Genomic DNA, 22,905 nt, shown 5'->3' with positions numbered 1-22,905 from the left:
ACAATTCCTTCAGCTGTAATGGATATGCAAAGGCGCTAAATCTTAGAGACACAAATGTTATAAAATATTTTATTTCAAATATTTCTATTAGCCGTTAATGCAATCTTTTCGCTATTCGATATAGATGCTAGATGTCTTATATAGTTTCTAAGAAAGGTCTTGTCGACTTGTAAGCATTTTTTCGGGCTTAGCTAATTTTATTTAAAGCCTTTATTGTCATACCAAAAAATAAAATTTTATTGTATCGTATACACTAAAAGAAAACCCATAAATTTGTGGTAATAAACTAATAAATTTAACCACAAAATATCAATTCAAGTAGGTACTTATTAAACAAACTATGTTCTAAAGAAAATCAAACAAAAAATCATGTTGTAAACAAATGATACAATTTCGACTTTTAACAACAAACAACAACAAAATCCTTCTAGAAGTCAGTAAAAAGTAAATAATTTATTACAGCCAAACACATGGCTCTAATATTATTTAATTTAGTTTTTTTCTGTTGTGATTTTCTTGGTAAATATTTGTGTAAACGTGATAAAAAAGTTAACGTAAACTGGAGCTAAAAGTCAGCACACTTGCATGTTCTTTATCATTTATAATAAGATAAAATTATTTATTTACGTTTTTTTTCACTAACAAACAAAAAGAGAAACAAAATATATGTATGCATACAATTATGTTATATTAAAATTTTGTTATGGACCTTAATTTAAAAAAAAAAAAAAAAAAAATAAAAATATTGAGTTTTAGTTCTTTTTGGATTCTTTAGGTGATTTACTACTAGCACAATATTTCTTTGTGGCTGGACCGGCTTGATTATATGATTGATCCAACATTTCTAGGAGTGTACGTTGTCGGGGTTTTGCAATTGTTTTTGCTGGTGAGCCGCCATTTGGGGGTGATATTTTGTCCACTTTTTTATCAAGTACTTTTTTCGGTGTGGATTTATTAATAACACATGCTTCTTGAGATGCCACCATCAGCATCAATTCGTCCGTCTCACTATCATCGGATATGGACAGATCTATAGTTGCTGGGGGTGGTGTCGTTGACGTTTGGGAATTTTCACATTCTGGTGACGTGGAAGCAAATATATCCTGACTTACCTCGAGACTGCGTTTGGCGTTTGAGGGGGGCGACCGATTTTTGGATGGTCGTGGGGTAATGGACATACTATTCAATGTTGTGGTTTTCATGTCAACCTTTTCGACATCATTATTCGGTTGGTTCGCTTCGTTTCTGATAGGTTGTTCCCGCTGACTGCGCTGAAAGAAAACGAGAAAAATATAATTTTCTTTTGTGTGTTTTTTCTCTCCACATTTTTATTGTCAGTTTATATAATGTGATTTTCTACAGAAATTCTTTCTATACTAAATTTAGTGCGAAAAATTATCGCGCATAAAAAATGCACTTAAAAACGAAAAATATGCTCTTAATATATAAAAAATATGCACTAAAAATAGTTTGTTTTTATTTAAAATTAAAAATTTTACTAAAAAACAAAATAAAATACTGATTTCATAAATTAAATTTGGTAATTATGGGCATATATTGCCATTATAGTGATTTTACCCATGGAGGAAATACCGCCAGTTTAAAATTGTTTAATATTATTTGAAATAGATTCATAATTGGCTCCTATTAGAAATAAATCTGTTTTTGATTTACATTTTCCTAGTTTCTTTTACAACCTCTATTTACAGATTTTTCACGACTTTTAAATTACTTAATACTAGAATTTTGTCATAATATTTTATCGTCTCAATTATTGTTCCCCAATATTCATAGGATCAGCAGATAGACGAAATTACGCATAAATTTCTGAAATTTATGATTCAATATAAAAGTGCCAAATGTCGCTCAAAATATTTATTTATAACAAATGCTAAAAAGAAGTGCAATTTTATATAAAAAAAAGTAAGAGAGGTATATACTTTAAAATTAAATTTTTTTATATTTTTAGGTAAACAAAATTTACAATCTTTCTTTAATTTATTAGTGAAAATTCTTCTTTAATTTATTATTAAATTAGTGTTTAAATTGTATGACATTTTTTTTTATTAAAAAAATCTTGTTGAAAAATATTTTTGCCAATTTTGACCCATTGTAGGTCCGACTTACTATCGCGTTATATACGTCGTTTCAAAGCTCTTTTAAATATCTACTACTGTCTATATTAATGAATTAGTAATTCAGATATAGATCAAAAATCGAGGTAGTACTGGATTTTTCCTTATATCTCAGCCATTTGTGGACCGATTTTCTCTATTTTAAATAGCAACCTAACCGGGTTTATAGCGGATATATTGATTTATCAATCATATATGTAAGTTATTTGGAGGCTACCGATAGTTGATTTTAACATACAGACGCATGAAAAAATCAGGGACATAACTGTTATAACCAATATTGGAAAAAATCCTGAAATAATTGTTTATCAAGAATTTTTGAAAAATGGTCCCTGAATAACAGTTAAAAATAACCAATATTATTTTGGTCTTTGGTAACCATTATAAACGATTTTTATTCTATTTGGTCTTCAATAACCATTATGATAGATTTTTATTTTTTTAGGTCTTTAATAACTATTATTAAAGATTTTTATTTTTTTTGGTCTTCAATAACCATTATAAAATATTTTTATTTTTTTAGGTCTTTGATAACTATTATTAAAGATTTTTATTTTTTTTGGTCTTCCGTAAACATTATGAGTACCAACAAAGTTTTTTGGTCGCATGGACCTGGTTTTCTTGTATTTTAAAATAGACAGAGAAAGATAAATTGGTTCAGAATTTCATAAGAATCAAGAATATTTATGATTATAAACAGTTTTCTTTTAATATGTGCAATATGTGGGAGCTATGACTAATTATGGACCAATCGGCATAAAATTAAGTGACATGTCTTCTGTATATATGAAAGTTATTTGTGCTAAATTTTATTTGAATACCAACTTTTTTAAGAAATCTATACTCGTTAAAATGCTTTTCGGAAGTGGGCCTTGTATGGGAGCTATGACTAATTATGGATCAATCGTCACAAAATTTAGTAGTGAGAGTTCGGCTTATATAAAACTTATTTGTGCTGAATTTGCTTTGGATATCTATATAACTAAGATATTTATGAGGGATTATCTATTTTCAGATAGGACAATCGTTTGGGGGCTATTAGAAATAATAGACCGATTTTAACCAAATTCATTAGACTTTGTCCTTGGGGCACTATACGAAATATCACTATGGTGGTGTAGGGTATAAATATTTGTAATAGCTATAGTCTATCGAAGACCAAAAAAATAAAATTTTTTTATAATGGTTATCAAAGACCAAAAAAATAAAAATCATTCATAATGGTTATTGAAGACCAAAAAAAATAAAAATCTTTCATAATGGTTATCAGAGACCGAAATAAATAAAAATCTTTCATTATGATTATTGAAGACCAAAAAAAATAAAAATCTTTCATAATGGTTATCAAAGACCTAAAAAAATTAAAATTTTTCATAATGGTTATCATAGACTAAAACTTTTTTGAGTTATTTATAATTGTTATTACGGGACCTATTTGTTTGCAGTTATTTTTTCTATAACCAATTGCTTATTTAAAAAAAAAATAACAGTTATTTCGGGTCCCTGGAAAAAATTGTTATTTTGTATAGAAATTCTAATTAAATTTATAAAATTTTTGAATTTTTATCTGTTAAACACTGAGCAGGAATTTAAAAAACAAACAAAAAAAAATAAACCACTGTGATCACTGATGCAAAAACATTTTATAATGATATGATATCACAAAATCAAAATTTATAAACGAAACATATGTTCAATGCACAACTGACGTTGTACAGTCGTATGAGTTGTAAGTCGTCTGAATGTACAATAGTTGTACAAATGTTGTTGATAATTTCTATATAAATGTTTTGTGCAACACCTACAACATTTTTACATATGTTTTTCGAATGTTGTATGAAAATTTAAGTGTTACCAAAAGTTCATATTTATACATAAATAAAAAAATTAAAATATTTTAGTGCAAAATACAGCCAAACGGTAACACTGAAATCAGTAAATTTATTTTATTTATGAAAAATGATAATTTGTTTTAAATATTTGTCAATTGTTTGAATTTATCACACAATGCACACATTAGTTCGCTTTCATTATTAATTTTACATATTAATAGATTTTGGAATGTTTTTTTATCATCTTCATTTGGAATTGTCAAACTTACGACTTGACGAAATTTGTGTTCACAACCACCATAGTTGCAACATACAACGTACAATATACAACTAGGTTGTGAATTGGACAATAGTATTTATAAAATAATATAATAAATACGAATCCCCTTATTTATAAATATTTTTAAAATTTATAAGAAGTTTATGAATTAAAATTGTCATGCAAAATTTGTTTTGCAAACCTTAAAAAGATAAATTTAAAAACTGTTTATGAAAATGGGTAATGTATTCTGCAGTTTATTAAATATTTTGAGTGGAATTTCCTATTACAAACATGACGGCAAAATATGTTGCGTTACGAGTATCAGGAAGAAATCATATCATATCTCAATAGATAGCAAAATTATACCATTTTTTTTTTTTGAAATTGTTTTTATTTTTTTTTAAAAAAAGTTTTTTCCAAATTTTGTTAAAAATTTTTTTTTTAATTTTTTTTTTTGGAAAAAAAATGTATGACAAAAAAAATTTTTTGATGAAAAAAAATTCGTGTTATATATTTTTTCCCGATTTTGACCCATTGTAGGTCCAACTTACTATAGCCTTATTTACATCGTTGCAATGGACTTTGAAATATCTATCTTAGATATCCATATTGTCTATATTAATGACTTAGTAATCCAGATATAGATCAAAAATAGGTAAAAAATCGAGGTTGCTCATATCTCCATTATTTATGGACCGATTTTGCTGATTTTAAATAGCAAACTTCTCGAAAGCATGTCTGACAGAATTATTGAAGATTTGGATCGCGAAGATATCTGGGGTCTTCAGAAAATTGATTTCAACAGACAGACGGACAGACAGACAGATGGACATGGCTTAATCGACTCCGCTATCTATAAGGATCCAGAATATATATACTTTAGAGGGTCGGAAATGAAAAATGTAGAAATTACAAACGGAATGACAAACTTATATATACCCTTCTCACGAAGGTGAAGGGTATAAAAAGGTCTTTAATAAATTATATTCCAATTCGTTTTAGCATTTTTCTAAAGACAGCCGAAAACGAGTTATATTTTTTGTCTCGTTTGGTATTCCAAACTGCCGAAAACGAGTTATATTTTTTGTCTCATTTGGTATTCCATGTTTATTGGTAATATATTGATAAGAACTAATAGACAAAAACTAGCAATTGCTACAAATATGCTATAGAAAAATGTAAATAAGAACATTTTTTCAGATTTCTTTATTTTTTGCACTTCAAATGCGTACGAATGTCACTTTATGCATTTATAACAGAATATGCAATAACAAATCAATCAACAATTCGTTGCAAATCATTTTCGAAATACAATAATATAAATTCGAATGGAAATCCGATTAGGAAATGTATTTGGTCAAAATTGATTTTGGGTTATTGACAATTGCAGCCCGAAAATTTCTAAATTATTATTACCACCACCACTTAATTAGAAAAGTAGTTGATTCAAATCTCCTTATCCTTAATTCTATCAGATATTCTTATTAAAGCTTTAACACGCAAATCTTAAATTTTTAGAATTTGTTTAACAAAATGTTTAAGAATTTAAAATATGTGGTTTAAAAAAGTTTTTTTAAAGAAATAACCGTTGTTTTAGCCATAAGAAAATTTAAAAATCCTTAACCTTTAAAAAAAATAATAAAACTAAAAACCTTTTTGGTGTAAATACTGAATATATTTTATTTAAAATATTTAGCTATATGTTATATATTAGTATCACATATTTCTAATACGAAGAAATTGAAGCAAATTTTATTTGAATTATTTATAACTCTTCAACATAAATAAAATAACCAGGGGTTAGAACTTTCAATACAAAAAAACGTTAAGAATTTAAGGTGTTAGTAAGAATACAAAAATAATACCAGGTAAGGAGATAAATACAAAGCTTGTCAACTAACAAAATATAAAATTCAATATCTTTTAGATTCCAAAATTATAGTGCATAATCAAATTCCAACTAAAAATTAACTAATACTACAAATATTAGAAAAATATAATTTAAACATGCTTAATTTGTTTACCTTTATTTTTTCCAATTCGTTATACAAAAATGTGTACAGTTCCTTGGCGGCCAATTTGCGAGCGTAGAATTTTCTCAAAACCGACCATAGATCTTTGACCAAAACGTTGTTCTCAATAAAGAAGGTATGCATTTTATGGACTTGGTCACGCAATTCCTCATTGCCGAAAGTGAAATATACAAGGGGCCGTGTGGTAACTGTACAGGCCATTAACTGCAACAAAGCCTTGAGAGTAGCTTCACCACCAAAAGCACCACAGCCCCAGTTGCCAGAAGCCACGCCAGGCGCTAAGGTAGTGAGAGAGGTGGAGAAGCCTACATAAGCTTTGTTCAATTCGCGCAGCATTAGTTCCTCATGATACTGATGGGCAGAATCTTGAAAGTGCAAAGCATCAATGGCCACTATGTGACACATGAGTCGTCTTGAAGAGTCACGGGGTGTATTGTCTTCATGATTACCAGCCCACTGAAAGGAATTAGCATAACCCGTGTAATTACTATAACGTTCACATCCCACCATGAGTAGGGCCTCTGTTGGTCTTAAAACCTCGGTGAATAGTTTTGAAACAATTAATTCCGGGCAAATAACAAAACGTATCTCCTCCTGGACACAACCACTACCCAAAACACCGCCGCCCAAGTATTTATTGGCAAAGTCTACTTGCAGCAGTCCCAAACCTTCGTCCTCTATTGTGCCATCGGAGGTTATGTGAAGAGGTGTTATACCCAATGGTATATTAGATTCCGACCAATTTGGTATATCATTATGATGCATATAGCGTCTCTCAAAGGTTACACATCCGGTGGGCACATTGCTGCGATCATCCTCCAGCGGACAAACTCTACGAAAGTAGTGGCAAATACATTTAATTTTCTCCATAACAGCCGCCCCAGACGATTGAAACAATCGATTGAAGTTAATATCTGGAAATGTACTGTACTCAGACTTTTTCTTTAAAGTATTACGTCTTGGATATGTGCACAGGAAGGCATTGGCCAAAAGACAAGAGATTTGTTCCTGTGTCAAGGTGACGGCATGACACTTGCCCTGCTTAAGCAAAGGAATTGGTGCCTGCACCAACTCTGGCAGCCTTAAGGCTAAGCGTATTATACGCGGCAATAAATTATCAAAGAATATTTTCGATTCATCCTCATCATACTCTTCGCCGAAAAGTTTATGTAAAGCTCGAAAATTCCACTGGCCCTCATATTTGGTGTTATACGACAATATGGCCGCCTGTAGGTCATGAGAATTTTGTATGGGTCTAAGTAAAGCTTTTTCGATCATTTCCCAACGATTTTCAATGGTGGAGGAACCATCTTCTTGCACCACAGGATACTGGGACTTTGATGAACAGGGCAGTCTTACATGCAAAGCATCCCATTTGGGATGACACTTCAAAGGTTTAGGTGGTTCAGTCTCATCATTACGTATGGGATAATGATGTAAAACTGTATGAGACTCAGACGGTTTAACAGCAGGCAAATGATCCAATTCAAATGGATTTAGGTTGCGATAAATCTCCGCCATCGAACAGCCACGCCAATTCACTTCAGGCATTTCTTCTTTAATGTAAATAAATTAGGTATAATAGAATTATGTACTTTAAACATTTATTTACCTTCTAATATTTCTCCATTTCGAGTATCCTCCTCGCCATCGCCCAACATTCTTCCACACTTCACGGTGGCCACTGTTATACGTCTGCAACTCAATGCAGATGCCAATAGTGTTTGTTGAAATTTAAGCAAAATTTTTGCTATTTATATTTACTCAACTTTAAATAAAATAGAAAATTTCTAATGTTTTTATTAAAGTTAAACTGATGTTTCATCAATTTCTATAAAAAAAATAAATTTTTACCGGCTGTTCAACTTAGTGTTGTTTATTTATAGTTTTTTGCGGGTACTCGTTACTCACGTTGCTGTCAGATGTCAAATAAGAAGAAACCAACATGCTGCTGGCAATGCCGTCTTGTTTTGCAGTGAAGGTGGTTAAATTTGAAAACAAAAGTGAAATTGTAAAACCGTATGTTTGAAAATCGTATTTAAAAGAAAATAGGCGATAGAAAATGTATTCCAATTTTCGAATGTCTAAAAATTAATTAACAGTGATATTCTTTGAATTATTACAGAGTAATTATAAAAAATTAACTTAAGCCAAATTAAACACTTAGGACGTATAAATGAAATCTGTCCATAGTACAGTTCCACTCCCTAGTAGGTTTAAATAAACAAATAAAAACCCTTGCTTTAAAAATCTATTTGCCGAATTTTTAAGACATACACCCCAATACAAAATTCCAACACAAATTTAAAGATAATAATTCGAAATGCGAATAATCGATTTTTTATATAAAAACTTAAAATATCTAAATTTGCTAATAACTTGGCCAATAAGCGTTTAATCAAGAAAAGGAGCTCGATCTGTGATCAGTCATATTTCTGACCAAAAACCGATATTTTATATAAAAACTCAAAATATCTAAATTCGCTAATAACTTGTCCAATAAGCGTTTAATCCAGAAAAGGAGCTCGATCTGTGATCATTCATATTTTTGGCCAACTATCGATTTTTTGTATAAAAACTCAAAATATCTAAAATCGCTAATAACTTGGCCAATAAACGTTTAATCAAGAAAAGGAGCTCGATCTGTGATCATATTTCTGAACAAAAATTTATTTTTTATATAAAAACTCAAAATATGTACATTGATTTTTACTGCAAGACTTAGGTTTTTGACAACAAACTTAGGTTCTTTCTCTCTCGGTAGCGCTTCTATGTATATTTTATTCTATGCCCTATATGAATAAAAATTATCACTCAACAATACGTTTTTTTTATTTTTAACTATTTGTACCCATTTCAAAGAGCTTCTCACAAATTCACAAATCGAACACAAGCATTTTTTTTAAATTGGACAGGACAACGTCTGTCGGGTCAGCTAGTTATAACTAAATATTTGAAAATACTCGATGTACCGATGTATTTTTTAAATGATCAAAGAATTTTGTATGTAAATTTGTTTAATGTTTTACATAATTGTTTAGAAAATTCTAAACACAATTTACAAAATTAGTACCCATTTAATATACCGAAAAGGCTCTATTTTGTCTACATTATTGTATCTCACTTAAAAAGTCCTATTTTCTCAGCCTTTCACCTCCTACTTTAAGTACTTTTTGCCCTAAAAACAGTTAATTTCTTTTATTTACTTTGCATACACAAACTTACTTCTCTTTTAAAAACTTGTTGTTGTTGTATTGAGTTGTGTTTACATTTAGCAGAGCTTTAATTGAGAGCCCTTCAAATCTTCTTCTTCCTTTTTTTAGTTGTTACTTTATTACAAAACAGTTCGGTTGTTATTAACAAATCGTTAGTTTAGAAAAATAAAAAATTTAGTAAAAAATTAAGAAATTGCTAATATTATTAGCTTAAAATGTTAATAAAGAGTTATTCTATATTTTTATGTAAAAAATGTCATAAAAGTCGTTATGATTTCGTTAAAAAATGTGTTTGAAAATCTGTTAATTTGCCGGTCGGTGATTTTAGTTTTTCTGGCCATTCGTTATTTCTTTCGTTTAATGAAGGAGGGGAAAGTAGGGGCGAGTAGTTAAGTGTTGTGAAAGTTGTTGTTAAAAATTAATAGGCAAAATCACAAAGTGCAATAATTCAAAGATGGCGGTGTTTTTGGTAAAGGATTTGCAAAATTTAAAATGATCAATTTAAATAACGAAAAAAGGAGTTGTTAATTAAAAAAAATATAGAAAATTAAAAATAAAATCTTATTCAGCAAAAAATCTACGAAAATAAAAAGTGTCTTAATAAATACTAATTGAAAAATCTAAAGAATTAATTTTTCTTTTAAAAAGCTTTTAAAATAAATCTTTAAAGTCTAAGACCACGACTACAATAAAATGGTAAGACATTTGTAATTTTATTAATTTTAAAGATTTTTGATAAAAATAAAAGTGTTTGCAACTTTACAAGAATTTTTATAAGTTTATTGTTATTAAAATTTTCAAATAATTTCATTATATTGGTTCGAAATACATACAATAAAACAGTAATAAACATATAGTACATTAGTCCCAAACAGTTGCTATATTACCAATGATTTTATTGTTCTAATATACATATTTTAAAAATGTTTACAAATACACTTTACATTAACATTTACTTTTCTCAAATCTACCATCTGTAAGTGTATATGCCGCCCACATGACGATCAGCTGGACTATTGCCATAAGGACCACCCACGTGTTGGGAATAGCCACCAGTTAGATCAAAGAAATGTTTGCCATTATCACTTTCATAAACGTTTTTGCGAACATTGGCACTAAAATCGTAACCATCCTTTTGATTACCGCCACCAGCGACATAGACTTGGGGATCCCACAAAAATATTAATTTTCTGAAATGTTATAAAGACAAAACTGTAAAATCAATTCAATTGTTCCACCTGGGGATAGGCGCAAATTGTGCTCAAAGCAAAAATCATTAAAATGCAGACAAATTTCATTTTGTTTATGTTTTAGAATATTCTTCGATTTGTAATGACAGTATCTAGAAAATAACACATGCTTTTATACTTTAAATTTTTAAAAAAATTTAAGGGGAATAACATGTAATTTTTCTTATCTCTTTAATTATAAGATTCTATTTCCTCGTAATCTTTACTTTTCATAGGTACTGTGCACTATTTTTGAAAGGCGACTTTCTTTTCTAATATAAATTTATCAATTATAAAGTTATTTCTTATTAAGGAAGTATTTGTTTACTTTAGACAATTTAAAGTGCTCACGATATAAAAAATTAGTTTCAACGAAAATGTAATTGATAACATCTTTTGGTTTATCAATGTTTCCAATACAGATTATTCGTTGCGATATTTCATAAAATGTGTTCAAGGTCAGAACTAAAAAAATAATTCTCTGTTTAAAATACCACCAAATTGTTGGGAAATATATTGTATAAGTATCAATTCAGCTATAGATGAATGATGGAACAGATTAGAGCCATCTAAAAGCGCCTTTAGACGATCGCATTTAACGACACACTTTTGGGACAATATCATATTAAAGTGTATTTTTACATGTTTAACATAATAAGAGAGCAATATGTTATGTTCATATGATATACGGATTCTATTAAAGTTTTCAAAAAACTATTCTACAGGGATTAGATTATATTTTTGTTACTCACCCAACAGTGTGTCGTAAAATCTAATCATTTACTTGGGATTTAAATGACACTTTTATAAAAGATCTTGTAACAAAGCACAAAAGTGTTCACACATTTTGGAACTAAAGTCTCAAATTATTCCCATATTTGAAGAAAAAAAATTTTTATTTTTAAGTATAATTTAGTGAAGGGTATATAAGATTCGGCACAGCCGAATATAGCTCTCTTACTTTTTCGCAGGAGGTCGCAGGAGACCACATGAAAGCAGACACAAATAGACATGTAAACTATTAGGGGGGAAATTAAACTAAAAAAATAAAATTCCCCTCTAAAAACTTCAATTAAAGCTTCAATTAGGTGCACTAAATGTAAGCGATATGCATTTGAAAAAGATAACAAAGATGCTCTATGTACTTTACCCTAAAAATTAACTAATAGATAACACTATAATAGAGTAAAACATCTGGACAAATCAATCAACCAATTCAAGAAAAAATAATCTAAATTTCATCTGTCATTTATTGATATTCAGCTTGAGTAAAGTTCTGACTAATGAAGAATGGAAGGTCATTTCTAAAATTTAATGTAGCTTTCTGCGGTTTTGTGGTCACTTTACTAACCACCTTTTCTATAGTCTTTAAAACATAGTTTATTGTCATCTATTGAAATTTAGCTAAACAATTATATTTTTTATCTCGTTAGATAAATATGTATATTAATTTGAAAATATTGTAAACCGCAGGTTTTTTAAGAGACTTTCACGCATTCAATAAAAAAAATCACAGTGTTTATTGTTCATCGAATTCAGTTTTACTTTACTATTTCGTTTGTTTGGTCAGAAAATTTAGTCAAAAAAATTTGATTTCAAAAAATTTAAACGAGAGAAAATTTCTATAATAATAATTTTTAATGTCAACCGCCTCGGTGGTTAGTAAACTAACCACCCCACTCCACAAAAAACCTTGGAATTTTTATATTTTGATTTATATTTTCCTATTTTTTATAATAAACTAATCTTGATTAAAGTAAAAATTCAATTGTTTTGATTTTAAACTTATACACAAAAAAGCGTTGCTGAAAGAGTTAAGGATCTCATAGTGTTTGCATTTGGTGGTGGTAATTAATAGGATTGTACCGATATTAATGCCAATGTACTCAAAAATTTTTGTGAAAGTGATAATTGTAAGCACTGCTGTTGGGTATTCACAGCATTTGGGAGGTCCTTATGGCAATTATGCAGCAAATTTCATGTTTCTCGGTTTCTTATAATAGAAAATTCAAAAGGTACCATTAGACGAAAGATAGAATACTATCAAGTCTCCCTTTATGAATTCAGGATAACATATTCCCAATTTCATGTTTTTTTATTTTCCTTAAAACAAACCAGTTTTTTAATACTAAAAATTAATTTTTGGTATAAAATATGAGTGATCACAGATTTAGTTTATTTTCCATAAAATCGTAGTATTTACGAAGTTATTAACGATCTAACGACTGAGTTTTTTGTACTAAATGGTTTGTACTTGTGGTATAAAATATGAGATATTACAGATTGAATTCATTTTCCTTAAAATCGCAGTATTTATGATGTTATTAACGATTTAAGATATTTGAGTTTTTTATACTAAACATCAATAAATAAGAGTGATCACAGATTGAGTTTATTTTCCATTAAATCACAGAATTTACGAAGTTATTAACGGTTTAGGATATTTGAGTTTTTTATACTAAAAATCATTTTTGGGTATAAATATGAGTGATCACAGATTGAGCTTATTTTCTTTAGAATCTCAGAATTTACGAAGTTATTAACGAAGATATTTGAGTTTTTTGTACTAAAATTAATTTTTGGTATGAGTGATCATCTTGTGATTTTTATACCCTGCACCACCATAGTGGGGAGGGTATTATGCGTTTGTGCTAGTCTAAAGGTAGGATCACACGATTGCCGCAATGAACCAATTTAATACAATTTTTATTGTGCTGAATTGGGGCCCAATAAAGAAATTGTCCCAATCAAATTCTCTGCAGTCACATGATTGCTTCATTTTATATAAATTTGATTGTCGTAAATTGGCGCAAAGCGATTTAGTGGCAATAATTGTCGCATTTCAGTCACACGATTGTTCTAGTTTACGGCAACTCAGAGAAACAGCTGTTGTGCTAGATGTTAAATTTTGTTTTGTTTACATAAATGTAAAACCAATCTGTTTTTGAAAAAAATATTTGTTAAATAAAAAAAGAAAATTGCGTCGGCCTTAATTATCATATAAAAAATTAATAAAGAAATGTTAAAAGATGTATGTGGGTCAGAGAGTGGCTCACAAAAACAATATTTCATTTACAAAAATTAATATTGGCGCTAATTGTCTTCTTTGATTGCCGCACTAGAACACAATAAATATTGGTGTATTTTTAACCTTTTTATTGGTGCATGTTGCCTATCAAGCATTCACATGATTGCCGTACCAGGGTTGCATTTGATTGGGCCAAATAAGCACAATATTGTTGTGGTTTGACATATGAGCCAATAAGTTGTGAAATCACACGATTGACGTATAAAATAGACCAATAATTGGTGCATTGCGGCAATCGTGTGATCCTACCTTAACACCCACCTTAAAGTATACCGATCGACTTAGAATCACTTTCTGAGTCGATTAATCGATGTCCGTTAGTCTGGTTAGTGCGCAAAGTACATGTCGCAATTTTGAAGATATTTCGATCAAATTTGGTACATACAATTCTTCAGCATCAAGGACCAAGCCTATTGAAATCGGTCCATTATTTCACCTAGCCCCTAGGACTTTATCGGTCATAAATGTTTAATTTATATAGGTATCTACACAAAATTAGCTCCAAATAAGTTTTATATATACAACATTTATGTTGCCAAATTTTGTTACGATCGGTCATAGCTCCCATATAGACCCGCTTCCGAAAACCACTTTATCGTGCATAAATCTCTTAAAAATGTTGGTATACACACAAAAATTCACCATAAATAACTTTCATAAAGACATAAATCACACGACCTAATTTCATGGTGATCGGTCCGTAATTGGACATAGCTCTCATATAAGGCCCACTTCCGAAAATCACTCAAAAATATGAATTATTGAAATTTTAAAAGAAAAATGTGTTTGCTCTTTTGCTTAGTGTAGGGTATTATATGGTCGGGCTTGACCGACCATACTTTCTTACTTGTTTTTATGTGAGTTTTGGTAGAAAATATGAGTGATTCTAAAATCGCAGTATTTACGAATTTATTGAACGATTTAATATACTTGAGATTTTTATACTGAAATTTTTGGTATAAAATATGAGTGATCTTAGATTGATTTGGAATGATAGCACCCGCTTGGTTAATTTGTGAATGACTATAGGAACCAATGTTTAAAATTTTATCAAAATTTTCTTGATAATTTCGAATAAAATATTTTTTCCCCCATTTTTGGCCTGTTGTAATATTTTTTTTGTCCTCATTGAAATGATACAAATTTTATTTAAATAAAATATTCATATGTCTATGTAATTTATAGAAAAACATGATTTTATGAAAAAAGTACCAAAAATAAATAAATATTCGAATTTGTTAAAAAATCGTATAATTTGGAGATGTTTTAAAAATTGTAGAACTCCGAGTTTTTTTTTACATTTTACAATAAATTTTATTTTCATTCTGATTTATTTTCTTGTTAATATAAATAAGTACCTTATTTCTAACATAACACAATAAAGAACTGAATCAGTCAATTTAATAATGATTAATTGATTTCAAATAATACTGACCTACTAGAGGAGCAATGGCTAGACAATTTATGATTGCCATAATTATTGAATTTTTTATTAGGTACTTCATTAAAGTACTTTAAAATTTATTAATTAACATTTTTGAAATTGATAAAAATATGTAAGAATTTCCCAACTAAATCTTTATCAAAGTTCTGGGTTTTTGGCAACTATTTTTTCCACGAAATAAAGATAATCACACACGTTTGAAAGTTATTTTTAAGTACAATGTTAGATTATGTGGCATAGTAGGAATATCAGTGACGTTTATCTCTGTGTAAATAGATATTAACTGTATAAGCCAGTAATCGCAATCGATCCACTCTGTTTAATATAAATAGTGCGTATAATTTTGTAATTTCAATTAGAGTTTGTTTATTCATACGCCATGAATTTCCTAGTAGTTCTCGCTGTTTTGGTGGCTTGCGCCCAAGCTGGCACTGTTTCCGATATCGCTCAAAAGCTTATTCCAAGTTTTAACAACAATTTTGTCATCAAGGGCCATGATGCTGTACCACATTCCGCCCCCTATATTGTTTCGTTATCTTTGCATGAATTTCAGTAGCATATAGGGGTATAGGGCCTCTTCGATGATCGGTGCTTTCCGTTTTTGAAATTTTTTTACTCAAACCTAAATTATTTTTTTTTTTCAAAATTGGCCAAATTTGGATATGCCTGCTTAAGTCAGTCAAAGATGAGATTACATGCTTTTTCCATTAAGTTCTCTTTCTGGATCATATAAAAATTTGCAAATGGTCCCAAAGATATTTTTTTTTTTAAAAATGTGAGACCCGAGTTTACCAGCTTTGAGGACCCACGCACTGGCCCTCATTACCGCTAGGAAGCTGAACAATTGTAAATCAGCTCAAAAATACCTCAGCTCCAGCTATGTGAAATTTCGTAACAAAATCTCTTATATTTGCCGAGATACCGAATTAAAAACGTTGCTAAACCATTTGTGATTTTGAGTCGATCGGTGTGTGGTGTTGGGTATAATAAAGAACACATTTTTGTTTGTATTATTTTTTTAAGTTTCTTTTTATTTTGTTTTTCGTGTGGTATTTGTTTTTATAACATTTAATTAAAATGACAATATTTTTTACAACAGTAATTTATTAATAAAAAGAAAATTCGAAATTTAAATAAAAGTTTACATAAATGTGTGTTGTATACATATTATATATATTGACTTTGAGGAATTACGGTTACATGTTGTTTTATTTTTATTTAATTTTTTATCGTTTGTTTTATTTAAATTTCATTTATTTAAAAAGGAAACATAAAATAAACAATATTGTGGTGGTTATTTTACTGGAACGGAACAATTGAACTTTAGTTTTTTGTCTCTGTTTTAAAAATGTTTCGTTTTGGTTTTTCAATACATTTTTTTTCTTTTTCTTTTTAAATTGTTTAAATAATGGCAGGCTTTATATTTCATAGTTTTGTATTTATGTAGGTTTTATGTTTTTACTCAATAGGACTGAAGGATTTTTTTTAAACATTAACGAAAACTTAAAAAACGAAATGTTTGTTTTGTAATAAATTTAATTTTGACAAAATTTAGGTGTATAATAATTAAGGTTTTCTTTGTATGTGCTAAATTTATTCTTTTGTTTAATGAAATTTTAATAAAATATTTTTTTGTTTTGTTGGTTGTTTTTATCTCAATATTTATAAGTTTTATTTTATGTTTTTTTTTTTTTGTTTTTTCTTAATAAAAAGACACGAAAGTGAAAGAGGTTGGTTTTATTTATTTTTTTTTAATTTTGCCATAATTTTAATTTACTTATAAATTATACATGTTCTAGTATTCTTAAATATTAAAAACACACCGAGAAATTTTATTAAAAAAATTATTTGTTGTTTTTTTTCTTTTATTATTTGCTATCGAATTTTAAAATTTTGAGTTTAATATATTCTAAACTTTTAATTTTGTTTATTAATTTTTCTTACTTTTAAACACCAAAAGCTTAAATTTAGTTTCATTTTTTAAGAGAGTTTTAGAGAGAGAGAGAGAAAAGTTATCTAAATATTTTCCATTTCTTAAATTGTTGTTTTTTTTTACAAAATTTTATTAATTTATTTGTTGGTTTTTGTTTAAATATTAATAAATTTTCTCAGCACATTCTTGTTAAATAAATGTAAAAGGGTTATTTTGTTTTGTTTTTGGTAAATAATTCAAAAATTTGAAAACATATGATCAAAATCATAGTCTTAAATGGATTATTTGTAGTTTAGTTTTTTTGTTTTTAACTAAAATAAAGAAATTTTACTTTATCACATTTGCATTACGTCTTTGTTCTTAGCACCTGATAAACAATTTTCAAAGTATTCTTTAAATGTTTTCATTCTCTTTGCAAAAATTTTTTATAAGTCATACTTTAAAAACTGTTTCCAAAATTTTGTTCAACTTTTTTAAAGTTTTACAAAATTTAATTTTCTCTTATCCACTCTTATTTTTTATTTCTTCATTACTTACATTTTAAAACCTATTCTTCTTTCTGTTTTCCATAAATAAGTTTCTTTCTTCTTTCATTTAGTAATTTCCTATTTACATATTTTTCAAACTCAAGCTTTATCACAAATCTTTAAAAAAACGCTTCCATCAATATTTTTTCCTTTAATTCCATTTTTTGTTTTTTGCATTATTTTTCTTAAAATTACATATCCATTCATTTTTTCTTTATTTTTCTCAACATTCATTTGCCAAAACGTCTCACTCTTTAGTTTACATATTTTTTCGGGGTTTCTATGTTCCTATGTGAAAAGTAAAATTCTACTTTTGGTATAAAGTTAACGAGAATATTACCACCTTAATGTGTCATTTCATTTGTTCCAGGAATTTCCATAATTCTATTTTGTATGATGATCATATCTGTAGTTCATGTATAAATTTTTAGTGAAAAAAAAAATCGGGCAAATATTTTTTGTCGTAAAGGAGGCAAGAGTCGAAGTCCCGATCTAATTAAACTTTGCTTCCTTATAACAAAGCATAAGTAGATCAGGCCATAGTTCTTACTTAGCACTAATACCGTAGTTAGCCGACCGAGAGCCGAAGCATTAATCTCATCGGATTGTACTCATTAGCTAGTCCAAACTTTTCATCTCCAACGAATTCATCTCCTTGGATTGCGTTCGTTGCATTTACTTTATAAAATAAGTCGTTAGCCGACCGTATATAGTTCTTACTTCCTACTAATACCGTAATTAGCCGACCGAGAGCCGAAGCATTTATCTCATCGGATTGTACTCATTAGCTAGTCCAAACTTTTCATGTCCAACGAATTCATCTCCTTGGAGTACATTCGTTGCATTTACTTTATAAAATAAGTCGTTAGCCGACCGAGAGCTGAAGCGTTTATCTCGTCGAATCCTCTATTAGAAGCTTTGTCCATTAACAAACATATTCCAAAGATACAAGATAGCTCTGTAGTAAAAAAGATTTCAAAGATAGCAGACCTTTGATGAACTTGGACAGACTTAACATACCCCGGATGGAAACAAAAACTGCATCACAGTTGTTGGAAAGGTCTTTGTTTGATATTCATATTTATATGACTTAGTAATCGAGGTATAGGTATTCGTGTTTTTTTGGTTATATCTCCGCCATTTTTGGGGCGATTTTCCGGCCTTTAAATAGCAATCGAACCACGACTATACCCGATATACTGATGTATGAATCCTGAATATAATTTATTTGGGCACTTCGGAAAGTTTATTTCAACAGACAGATGGTCATGCATGGCTGTATCCACTTCGCTATCTGTAAGAATATATATACAATAGGATTGCCGAGATTGTAAGGAAGAAAACTAAGTAGTAGATGTTCCCAACTTAAATGAAAGTTTAGCTGGTTTGAGGAGACCATTTCTCAAAATCAGTATTTGGTGAGCTGCATCAAAGGTGTTTAAACTTTAGTAGTTTTTATGATTTTTTTATATTTCTCGCAAAGGAAACATATGAAGTATTGGTATCATGTGAAAGGTCTTTGACGCTAAGTCCAAAAATATTCGAACTTTTGTGATTTTTTGCAAACAATTTTAAGTTTTGAAAATCATCTAATTTCACAGAAATGGTTTTATCGTTTTTCGAAATTCAATCTATTTCGAATTTTATTTGAATTTTTCGAAACATATTTTCTCTTCGATCTGATGTTAGCTATAGGTTCAATACATTCACAATATGAATATCAATATAAACGTAATTTCATAAGCTTTCCATTGGTATAAAAATCCGTGTCGTTGAAATTGTAAGAGGTTTATAACAAAGATTTGTATCTAAATTCATTCGTCTAAATCCTATAGTTTAGGCTCTATCGTATCGTCTACAGACGGACATTTAAAGATTTTCTAATAAGTGCGGGTCGATGATAAAAGTCTCTAATTCTCGTTAGTGCATACGTTGCCTCCATTTTCCAGCAGACAAAGTTGGTGGCCCTTCAAAGTCATCTCTGCGATGTTTGGTGGCCAAATAAGGTGAACACCTAGCCAAGTTACTGTTCGAGCTTCCTAAAAATCACTGATAACTGATAACAAAGTTGGTGGCCCTTCAAAGTCGACTCTGCGATGTTTGGTGGTCAAATTAGGTGAACAACTAGCCAAGTTACTGTTCGAGCTTCTTAAAAATCACTGATAACGGCGATCACTACAGATCAATGATAACCAATTTATTTTGCTCCGAGTTTAATGATATGGACGATATGTGATTCCAGCTGGACGGCGTTGTGAGCCCCACTTCATCACTCCTTGAGGTGCCGTTATTCAGAGGTCTATGGCAATAAGGCGCAATAGACCAATGCCATCAGAGTCATCGTAACCCACGCCAACACTTAAATTCAATGGTGGATTCTCAAATTTAGAGCTCTCGGATCCGTGCTACCGTGCGAAGCTGCAGCAGACATTTAACCCTCTGAGTTATAGGGATTTTTTGGCGCTAAACGGTATAACCAGGTCTGTGCAGACCTATATGGGATTTATATGGAAATATATAGTCAGGTCTCCTAAAAGTATGTGTAAATTTGTTTGTTTGGCATTCAAGGCACGAATACCTGACATGTGAATGCTGTAAACAAATCGGAGTTTTACAATACATGCAATGAAACCACAATTATGCATTATTAATGTGAGAATTCCTTTAAATTATATATAGAAAAGAGCTACCATATGTATAGTTTCCTTTTTTTAATTTTTATTAATGTTCAAATCCTTCATAGGTCTGTACAGACCTGGTTATGACGTTTGAACCAAAATATTTGAAAATCTGGATTAAGCCGAACCAGGATCGACAACTGTTCGATTTTATGTTCCAGGAAGTCACGAAAGAATTTGTCTCTAGCTCGAAAAACAATAAAGTTATACACACTTTTATATGCAAAAGGTCTGCACAGACCTGGTTATACCTCCAAGGGTTAAATGATGTCATTCGGATGTGCCGAATCTTTAAACCCTTTAAATACAGATTTATAGTTATAGACATTTTTCCGCACTATTTATCAGTCAGCATCTGATTAAACAGATTTGCAATATTTGGTAAAATTGTGGATCTTCATAGATATTAGGTCGGATTGATCTCACGTATTGGTGACATTAATAGGGGATAAATTCAATAAAGTCTTTGTTTATTTTGTATAGGGTGATTAATTTGTAGGTTATTTTAAAACACAATAGAATTGGATGCTGGAATCTTTTTAATGACCCGAAGGAACAATTTCTGATATTTACTTTGCATTGCTATCCCAAACAAATCCAGAGGTGTGATTTCATACGATCAAGGCGACCAGTTGACAGGTCCGGAAAGCGAATATAGCGCGATATATTTGATCTTTTAACTGGAGAATTCTATTGATATAAAGTGTACCACTAGAATTCAATTGCTTGATAGTGGACTCAAGACTGTAATTTCACTTGCTTTCAACTTGAATTCCAGCAAAAGTACTTATTGGGCATAATATGAATAAAGAATTAGAGATGGTTTCATCATAATGATTAATACATATATCTGCATAAATTTCGAACCATGGCCGCAAAAATAGTTTAAGTAATACTATGTATATTCTATTTGCCTTTTTTGTCTGACGATAGATGATTGCATTTTACAGCAAATGCAGTTTGCATCATACAAAACCTCTGTCGTTATGTTTAGCATTTAGCACTTAAGCTATTTAAGCGGTTAGGACTTTTCCCCTAGAGCGATAACTAGAAAAAAACTCAAACAAAAAACTTACTCAAAATAATCTCATCAGATAGATTTTTGACAATTGAGTTAGGTCTATGACAGGTCTATGTTTATTTATCTCTTAATTTTCCTTAAACAAACTTTATTAACATGCAGAAATAATTCTGTGGAACGAATGAAATGAAACAAAATGTTGCATTATTGCACTCTGCTACACTTTAACCAAATCTGTGTTTGTTGCTTCAAATTAAAATAATTTTTGTTTATTTAATAAAAGAAAAAGTAAAACGAAACCAATTAGTTGTATTATTTTTAGTTGTCTGTTGTTTTTGTTTCTAATGTATGAAGGATTTGTTGTATTTTTTTGTATTTAAATCTCATTTTAATATTTTGTCGTTTTTTTAAAAATCAGTCTCTATTGCATGGTTTTTGTTTTAGTTAAAATGTTGTTTGTTTTTTTATTACTATTGTTGTATAAAAGTTTTATTTTTAATTAAACTTTATTTAGTTTTAGTTATTTTTTTTAGTACGCTTGGCTTATTACTTTTTTTATTATTTTTAGTTTTTCATCTAATGTTTTGATTTATTTTTAATTATTTATTAAAAACTATTGCGTATGTGCCTTAGAAAAAATATCACATTCTTACTTCGTTCGATCGAGAGACTTGTTATTTTTTTTTTAGTTTTTTTATAATTTTTGTTTTAGTTTTTCTATTTACAATGTGGTTTATTTTGATTTTTGCTAAAATATATATTTATTTATTTTAAAAATATATCAATATTTTGAGGTCATTACGAAAATTATTGCTAAAAATTGTGGTTTGTTTTTTCTTTTAAACTTAAAATATGTTCAAACCTTAGTTTCACTTAAGTATTTATAGTTTAGTTATCTAAATTAATTAATTTTCCTTTTTTAAACTTAATTATTATTTAACTTATACTTGTATGTTGGTTTTGTTTTTTTTTTTTTGTTATAAATATTGTAGACATTTATATAAAAATTAATTTTTTTGTTTCTGTTTTTTTTTCGATTTTTAGAATTCAAAATATTTTTAGTTTAATTTAATGCTGTTAAAAATGTTTAAGAGTATTTTTTTGTTTTGGTTTTCTTTAAGTTTAAGAGAAAAAGATAGAGAGTTAAAAATATTGCTCACAACATCAACAGTAAAATATTTTTTTTTTTTTAGTTTTTTTATATATTTTGTTTTTTTTTTAATATCCAAAAAGACATCTAACACCAAAAAATAGATTTATAAAATTGTATTTTGTTTGTTTGTTTTTAATATATATAAATGTATTTTGTAAGTAATTTACATGAGATTGTTTACTTTTTTTTATTTAATTTTATTTGTTAACAAGAATATTTAATTTTCAAACAAACTAAAAATTATTTATAGAAAATAAATGAAAAAAATAATCAATAAAAATATGTATAATAAGAAATTGTATCGAAAATCTCTAAACTACCATAGTGATTTATATTGTAGAATTTGATTTCTTTT

The 22,905-nt window shown here is 28.9% G+C and overlaps 1 protein-coding gene across 2 annotated transcripts; it reads right to left on the bottom strand.

Annotated features, from left to right (window-relative positions):
* Positions 1 to 588: 588 nt before the first annotated feature.
* On the bottom strand, positions 589 to 8,112 carry Parg (Poly(ADP-ribose) glycohydrolase). 2 transcript variants are annotated; one of them, XM_065508194.1, is made up of 3 exons: positions 7,875 to 8,112; positions 6,254 to 7,818; positions 589 to 1,271 (listed from the first exon to the last, which is right to left on the bottom strand). In XM_065508194.1, the coding sequence occupies exons 1-3, from the start codon at positions 7,921 to 7,923 to the stop codon at positions 753 to 755; spliced, it is 2,133 nt and encodes a 710-aa protein (XP_065364266.1). In that variant the 5' UTR covers positions 7,924 to 8,112; the 3' UTR covers positions 589 to 752. The 2 variants fall into 2 exon arrangements, with proteins under 2 accessions (XP_065364266.1, XP_065364267.1); XM_065508195.1 differs by having other exon boundaries at positions 1,078 to 1,266.
* Between the last annotated feature and the right edge of the window lie 14,793 nt (positions 8,113 to 22,905).

The sequence above is a fragment of the Calliphora vicina genome, chromosome 4, assembly GCF_958450345.1.
Source record: "Calliphora vicina chromosome 4, idCalVici1.1, whole genome shotgun sequence".
Lineage (NCBI taxonomy): Eukaryota > Metazoa > Arthropoda > Insecta > Diptera > Calliphoridae > Calliphora > Calliphora vicina.
This window is presented reverse-complemented; position numbering and strand designations above follow the sequence as displayed.